Below are 8574 nucleotides of genomic sequence, written 5' to 3' on the forward strand. Positions count from 1 at the left end.
ACACTTGGCTGGGATGGTTTAGTCAGGGATGATACTGCCTTGAGCAGGAGGCTGGACTAGATGACCTTGTGGGGTCCCTTCCAGCCCTACTTTCCTATGATCCTCAGACAAAGCATAATAGTCCAAAAACACAAAAATGAAAGAAAGCTTAGCAGATTGAGACAAATGGTTAAGAAGATTTTCAATAGTTCACTCTTCCTGCAGTGATTTGAAACTGAATTTAATTAAGGTAGAATATAACTATGATCATAAAATACCAGTCTAGTTTACTGAAGGACTAATTAGCTCTAAATAGATAAATCACAGATTTTAATTTAATATAACAAAAAGAAAAAGTGACATACAAAAAGAGCTGGAAAGATAGATGACTTGCCAAATAAGATGAATAAATACCCAGGAACAACATTCTGCAAAATATGTTCAGGATTTAGGATTTTTATTATGATTCATCCTCATCTAATCGTATCATGAGACTGTTTTTTTTAAATGTGATTATTCAATTTAGTTTTATCCAGATTGTATCCAAAGAGCAAACTTAATGATAAATTAAGATTTCTTACGCATAACTATTTTCAACCCTGACAACTATAAAGGTTAGTTAGTGCCCTTTCCCCTCAACTTGCATTAGGAGTGACTGCATGGATATGACTGCTAAGTATCATGTTTAGGCATTACATGATTGGAGCCTTATTAATTTTAACAACATTTCTTCTACAAAAAGTTACTTGTTTTAATGAAAACTGAAAACTAAGTACCATTATCTATCTGTTCTTAACCATGTTTACAGATATCATACCACAGAAGAGTTAATCTTCTGCCTACCTCAGTGAGTGATGTCCTGAAATATAGTCCACTTTCCCATATTTTTGGGTATGGTAGCCATGTTTCTGCATGAGGTCCATCCATGTTGTGTAGTTTGACTCCAGGCCTTTGAAGTTATTCCAAGATTCCGTTAAATGAGTGAAGAGACCGCTCCACATAGCTTTAAAAAAAAAGAGCACATTTCACAAACAAGTATCTAACAATGTCTTTATAAAACAATATGTATAAAAAGGTTTTTATATAGGACTTTGCACTTCTCTTGAACCTTTCTTCTATAGAGCTTAATACATGATAAGTACACTGGAAAGTATATAAATGTTATCTTCATTTGACAGAGCAGAAAATTCAAGTACAGAGAGTTAAAAAGTTAACACTAAGTCAGTAGAGCAGGGAATAAAATCTAGATCTCCTGAATCCATGACATGATCATGATTTTTTACTTTAATTGTAGTAATTCTTAACCCTAGTCATGGACCACAACCCTGTCATTCTAGCCAATGCACGATCACTAACACAAATTTCTCCTGCTAGAAAATTAATATTTTTATTCACTGTAGAAATAATATAATATTCTAATATAGGCCTCTTGCAGCAAAGCACTAAGCAGCACATGGTTAAGTGAGCAAGCAGCTCCCTTATTTTCAATGGACTTTTTGAAGTTAAACATATATGTGGAAAATGAGGGACTTAAGGGGTACTTTTTTTTGTAATGCCATGTGATCCGGTTGATAGTAATTTACCCAACTTCCAGGTTAGGTAAATTAAAGGAGGCTGTTAAATCATAGGAAAAGAAATTACTTTTAAGACAGAAACCAAAAGGATATGAAGCTTCAGGCAGAAGACCTGAAGGAAACAATGGAAAAGCTGTCAATTGGGGAATACCACTGCCTTGCTTTGCTCAGCCTAAAATAGGTCCGTCCCAACCCTGCACCGATCAAGCCTAGGACAAAAGGGAAACCTACTCCCTTTCCCCCCACCCCCACCAAAAATGTTGGCAGTAGGACTGAGGAAGGGAAGTGGGCTGTTAGTAGATGGAAACTTAAACCTTGTTTGACTGAGAGATGCAAAGAACCTCATGCAATCAGGATAGGTTGGCTGTCCCAACATAGAGGTAAGCATAGGCTGGCTCTCCCTGAGCTATGCATCACAACATAAAGTAAAATTTTAATCAATTTTTCTGAATACAGTATCTCTCTGAAGTATGAATAAATAATGCTTTGTTTGGAAGACACTGCCTCTGTGTCACTATAAACACGTAATACCATAAGCTCCCAAAAGGAAATTCTTACAGATGCCTAAACCTGATTGAGCTTATGTTGTTAATGAATAGAAAGGAGGAGATGCTGCAGTCCAGAGATCCTTACAGAATCTGACCACATGGTTTCACCCAGAATGGAAACCAGGCTTGTCATATCAGAGGTGCATTCAAGAGACTAAAGAGGTCTCAGAAGTACTTCATCCTGGGGCCTTGACAATGTACATGAATGCTTCACTAGAAGCAGTTCTTACTGCATTCATTTTCAGAATTAAAACATTACTGATATTAATGCAGCAGGTACCTTTAGGGTTACTGTTTCTATCTGTAACAGGTCCAGTGCCCCAGAGGTGGCCGTCATGCCCCATGGTGGCAACTTGGCTCCTGCACCGATCTCTAAGGTACCCTCCCTTTGCTCTTGTCTTCCACGACTTGGTTTTATTAATAAACCTGGACATGGAGGCTGCTTTTGGCAAGCTGTTAGCCTATCCTCTTGCCCATGAATCCCTCTCAGACCCCACTGTTCTCAATCAGTCCTTCTCTGGTGGGCCCTCTTGGCCTGCATGTGTTCCTGAAGGGCACCCATTGCCTTATGTGCTAATCACTGCCTCCAATTTACCCTGTAGCCATGCGCATGCCTTGCAGTTGTAACAGTCAAACAGTTCAGTGGGCCCTAGGCCCCACTCTCTGGCCCTCTCTGGGCACCGGGGTCTCTCTCTGGCCCCATCCCTGCTGCTGTGGGACCCTGGCCCTGGCTCTGCCCTCCACAGACACTGTACTACAGCTTGCCCTGGCCCCCTGGCAGACTCAAGCCTCCTGTGCCTTGCTGGCACTACTAAGATCTCCTGACCTCCCATACAGTCCCAAACCCAGTCTACTGGTTAAAATTCAAACCAAAACATAAGTGCACTAGTTATAACTTAATTCTCTAAGCACACTGGCTATCTTCTGAAATCCCCATCCATATTGAATCTAATCCCCTGCCAGCCCTCAGATTCTCCCTGATATCTCTCAGGGATAGCAGGATCTCAATCAGTCTCTCATCAGCAGACATCTTACTACAGAGCTCCCTCTTCAGCCTCGAGGGACAGACTGACTGCTCAGGCTCTGGCCCTGGCTTATATCCCACCAGAGCCCCGCTTCTTTCTGGTCATGTGACTTCCCAGGTTGTCTACAGGCATCTTCTAACTAGCTTTGCTTACTGGCTTTCAGGGTAGCCTATAGTAGCAGACCTAGCAATTGTAGCCTCGCTGTGTCTCATACACAAGACTAGTACCAGGAATCTGCTAGCACTGCAGTAGGCTTCTTGCTGCTAACACCGATTACTCTACTATTGCTGTACAACTAGCACAATAGGTGAGCTCCATTCCTGGGCTCTGGCTGCCTATCTCTTTACAGCTAGCCCCCTCTTTGTCTGCCAGGGCACTGTTTGTCCTTGTTGTTCCCTCTATGAGTATCAGGAGCCATAGGTTCCATTACACCACTCCTCTGAAGATTTAGCAAGAGATCACTGAACTAGTTACACTTAGTTCATAGCTGGAAAGTTTTATTTACAACCATAATGGCTAGAAATGTATTGGAATCAGGGTTTTGATTTAGAAGCATTATTTTCTATCAAATGCTGTATACTACAGGGTATGTTCTTAGAGCAGTAGAACCAACCTTTTAGGCCCACACCCTGCCCACCACTCTAATCCTCTTCCCCCTCCAGTCAGCTCCTCTGCTTTCTGCTTCCTACCCTATATGCCACTGTGCTGCCTATTCCATCCCCATCTGCCATATGCCACACACAGAGGCTGCCCATGCCACTTATGATACATATGCCATAGGTTTGCCACCCCTATTTTAGAGAACACATGAAGCATTGATTGCATTTGTCTGAAACAATAGAAAAAGCTGAAAATCAATCTAATGTGTTTAAATAATAATGCCTACTTTAAATACAGGCTATTTTTTCAGAACAGATGTTTCAGAAAGTTGATAACTCAAGGCAAAGCAAAACATTTCAGCCCAAAAGGCTGTGTCACAACAGCAAATTGCCAGGGCCACTGTATTCTTAAATATCCTCAGATGTACTTAACTCTGAACGAGATTTGCAAGCTCAGGAATAGTAATAGTAGTAGCAACCGTTGATCCTTCTGAATCATGGTGTATGCAAGGTCACCAGGAATGCATTTGCCTAGGTAGAAGTATGGAGGAGTGCAGGTTGGAAGAAATAGCATGACACAGAGATTTCTTTGGTTGATATCTTTTATTGGACCAACTACATAGTTGGAATAGAGTTAGACAAGCTTTCAAAAGCAAGACATTCTTCATCAGGTCTGAGAGGCAGAAAAGTGAGAAAGAGAAATGGATAAATCTTCAAAAGACCAGGCAAAATTCAGATATGCACTAAAAATGTGGGGCTTAACCTAATCAAACCTTCTGAGGTTTGCCCAAACAAAATGCATATTTAAATTTATTCCACATAGGTACTTATTATTTTTAATAGGATTTTAATATGGTCTTACCTGCCCGGGAGGGACAACAAATTGGTGAATTGGTATAAGCATTGAGAAAGAGCGTGCCATGTTTTTTCATGAGATTTACAAAAGGCAAAGTCACAGTGAGATTGCCTGGATAAAACGTCAGCCTTCCATCCTGCAGTCAAAGAGATGAGTTCAAATATTAAAATAAATAACAACAACATTTTCTTTAGTTATTAGAAATACACATCTTAAGATGATGAGACAAAGCTACAGAATAAGGCAAATTTACTATTCTGGATGTAATGAAACAAACATCAAACATATTTTGAATGTCCAAGAAATATATATAATTCTGATCTTGTAGATTAGATGAATAATGAAATCCTCATTGCAACCACAGTAGGATAAAAATCTGCACTTATACAGTCATCAAACTGATTAATAGAAGCATTAGGTGAAAGACACTGGAAGTGATAGTGCTTCTCTACTTGGTACTGGTTAGGCCTCATCTGAAATGTTTGTACAGTTCTGGGCTCCACATTTTAAAAAAGATTTGGAGAAGTTAGAGAGAATCCAGAGATAGGCAACAAAGACAAAGGGCTTAAAACACAAGTAATACAAAGAGAGGCTGAAGGAGCTAGGTATATTCAGCTCACGGAAGAGGCACTTAAGAGCAGACATGATAGCAGTCTTCAAATACTTGAAGAGCTACCATAAAAGAAAGGGAACGCATCTTTTCTCTATTGCTGCAGAGAGAAGAACATGGACCAGTGACCTCAAGCTGCAAGCAAAGTAAGTTTAGATTGGATATCAGGAAAAGAAACTGAGGCAATGGAACAGATTATCTAAGGAAGTTTTGGACTCTCCATCACTGGAGGTGTTTAAAAAGAGGTTAAACAGCCAGTGGTCAGAAATGAATTAGGCATAGCTATGCCTATGATCTGCCATGGGTATTTCCCATGCCTATGGGCTTTGCTGGTTGGCCCTTCCCCCCACTTTCTGCTACATGTGCCAGGGTGTTTTTAAGCCTCCCCAGAGCCATTGGGTGCTGGCTACAGCCAAGGCTAGGAATTTGAATAGGGTGTGCCAGTATCCCTGCTGGAACCAAAGCTGGAGGTTCCTGGCTTGTCAGTGGGTATTGTCCCTCTGCCCAGAATCAAGCCAATCTCATATTTGGGGTCAGGAAGGAATTCTACCCCACGGTCAGATTGGTACAGACTGTGTAGATTTTTACCCTCCTCTGTAGCAGGGGATGTGGCCCTCCACTTGGGATCTCTTGAGCATGTATTGAGAAACTTTTATAGAAGCAGGACGATGGTTGTCAAGATTCCCCTGCTTTACCTGTGGCAGGCCCACGGTATTATGTCTGTGTTGTGTCAGGGCTGACTGGAGTCTTATGTAAAGTTCAGATTATGGATTGTTTAGGATGGTTTGGATAGGGATTATCCTGCCTCGGGTTGGGGAGTGGGGGTAGATGGTCCTTTCCAGTCCTACTTCTCTTATGATTCTATGAAACCTTGCACTTAAAAGCCCCTTTCACAATTTATTCTGAAAACCTCTGATACATGATTTCACCAGCTACCTGTGTCTAGTCTTTCACTTGGACAGGCTGACTGAGGAACCATCTCCAACAGCCTCTGAAGTATTTCTCCCAAATTTGCAATCATCTTCATCTCAAGAAAGGTTTCAAATTAGGAAGTGGTACGGGACATTGCTACATTGGCAAAGGATCTCTCCTACTCATGAACATAAACTGTCAGAATCATGTGAATGGTAACAAGGCATGGCTGAGTTGCATGGTACTGGTGGTCAGGGTGAACTGGCCTCAGTTCTTCCCAGGCTGATCCCAGAGAATTATGACAAGGGACCACACCTTAAGGCTCTTGCCTTGGAAGAACTGCATAGTTAATATTTTTCCTCATCTTATACATGGTATATTTTTATCCCTTAGCACAGAATGTGCAATTAATTGGACTTCATGACTTTGCAGCCTGAAACCAAGACTCAGCTCTACAAGTGTTTCAAATGAATGCAAGATAGCATTATCATCTACCTTGCCCTTTACCTGAATGAGACAAGTACTTGGAAGAAGAGCATTGACAGCAACTAAACCTGGGTAAGTAACATGCTTAGTTGTTTAGGAATTCAAATTGCCTTTAATAATTGACAGTCTTCCATCCAGGAGTCAAGATGATGATTAGTCTGGGGCATTCACCATTCTTGAGTGGTCTGAATGATGTAATATAGACCTGACTGCTGGGATCTGAAGATTCCTCTCCTCCAAGCTTGACTACTGGGATGCTGCTTTCCATAACCCAGGATGAAAGTAAAAGCCGTAAGGAAACTCCAGTTGCTCCAACATGAACTAGACCAAGGGTGTCAAATCTACAGCCCAGAGGTCAGATATTGCCTGCTGCAGCAGTAGGTCATCCAGCCCACAGGTCTTCTTGAGGTTCTACTTCCACAGGCCAAATTCATCCTGCAGGACTTTTGTTGCTGCAACTGCTGGAGCCCCTGTTGCAGTAGTGTTAAAATTTCAGCTGTTTTGGTGCAGCTCAGGAACTGAAGCTACTAGGCTCCCCAACACCACACTGTTACCCAGGCCAAAATTGGGGATTTTACTTGCCTCTGGCAACTGAAATCAAGGAGAGAGGAAAAGATGGCAAGTGGCAGGAGCATTAACTCCCTGGGATCCAAAGCTGTGCTAAAACACCAGCCCCAGCAGTTGCCACTGCTTACAGATAATCTAACCTACAGTCTGGATCTGGCCTGTGGTGCCCAGTGCATTTGACACTCCTGGGCTAGACCACCCATCAAATAAAAGAAAATGAGAAAAAATGAAGCTCTGCATGCTAAAATAGCTCTCTTTCCACTCTCAGATTCAGTTAAGATCTTGATACCAACAGTCTAAGCTAGTGATTCTCAACCAGGGTGCTGTGGCACCCTGAGGTGTCTTGGGATCCTGTCAATGGTACCATGGGGTGCCATGCAATGTTAGGTGTGCAAATCTGATTCACATGAAAAATCCAGAGATTTCAAATAGGAATCAACAGTTTTAAAAACAGTTTGACCTGTTGTGGTCTGAGTTCTTTGCAACAGAAAAATTTCTCTATTATTTTTCTGTAGTCAAAAAATGAGTGGAAACTAGAGCCAGTATTTTCTGAGGGATGCCGTAAATCTTATCAACAGGTACCTTGAGCCTTAAAAGGTTGAGAACCACTGCTCTAGGCTCCGATTATCACAGAGATTGCTTCTCCTCCCATGACCTACCATGACATGGTTTGCCTATGCTATTTTAGATATTTACAGTGGCTTGCAAGCTTACTAGAATAAGGTCTTGATAGCACTCTGTTGTTAACCAAACTCCTAGGATCCTTTGCTAGTTATGTCAAAGGCCAAGTTAAACTTTTAATCTAGTTAACTAGCCTTAAAAATTCCTTAGTAAAAGGTTTTTCCTCGGGACTGAATTAGCTATTTATGTTTCCTCCATTATGGATAAACCAGCTACCAGTAAGAAAGATTTGCATATCAAATTTAGTGGTATTTTGAACATGCTTTTCCTTTCAGGTGATGTAACTGAACATATTCAATAGCACTGTGTGCCATAACCTAAGAGTAACCTAGGCATAAAGATATTTTGTAAAGTCATAGGCTGAGCTTATTCCATCACTATTGCTGCAGCATAAAAGGGGGAAAAAAACCCCACAAGAATGAGAGGTTAGCTTTTTTTGGCCTATTACTGGCATGTGCTTAATCTTGCTTGTGTGCATCTTCCTCTTATCCACTCCTCATTCCCTACTCCCAGTCAAAGTAAACTGCTTTCCAACTTGCAGTCTAAGATGCAGTGGCCTCCAATACACTTTTGAAAGGTTTCAAGAGCCCTTCGTTTTGCCAGTTTTTCCAACTGATGCTTTTATCATTAATACTTGTTATATTTTTAAAACAACCTTTCCTTCAACTATAAGCAACTTAAAACCAGCTAATTGTTCACATATGTAGTCTAGGTAACCACACTCTCCTTTTACTACA

The 8574-nt window shown here is 41.2% G+C and overlaps 1 protein-coding gene across 2 annotated transcripts in view; it reads right to left on the reverse strand.

The window, feature by feature from the left end:
* ARSK (arylsulfatase family member K) overlaps positions 1–4784 on the reverse strand; it is a 37111-nt gene extending 32327 nt beyond the window's left edge. For both annotated transcript variants that reach the window (XM_025199113.1, XM_025199112.1), the window contains exons 1-2: positions 4588–4784; positions 823–982 (exon numbers count right to left, since the gene is read on the reverse strand). In XM_025199113.1, the coding sequence (XP_025054898.1) occupies positions 823–982; positions 4588–4657 (230 nt within the window). In that variant the 5' untranslated portion in view covers positions 4658–4784. The remainder of the gene's footprint in view (positions 1–822; positions 983–4587) is intronic.
* Positions 4785–8574: the final 3790 nt, after the last annotated feature.

The sequence above is a fragment of the Alligator sinensis genome, unplaced genomic scaffold, assembly GCF_000455745.1.
Source record: "Alligator sinensis unplaced genomic scaffold, ASM45574v1 scaffold223_1, whole genome shotgun sequence".
Classification (NCBI taxonomy): domain Eukaryota; kingdom Metazoa; phylum Chordata; order Crocodylia; family Alligatoridae; genus Alligator; species Alligator sinensis.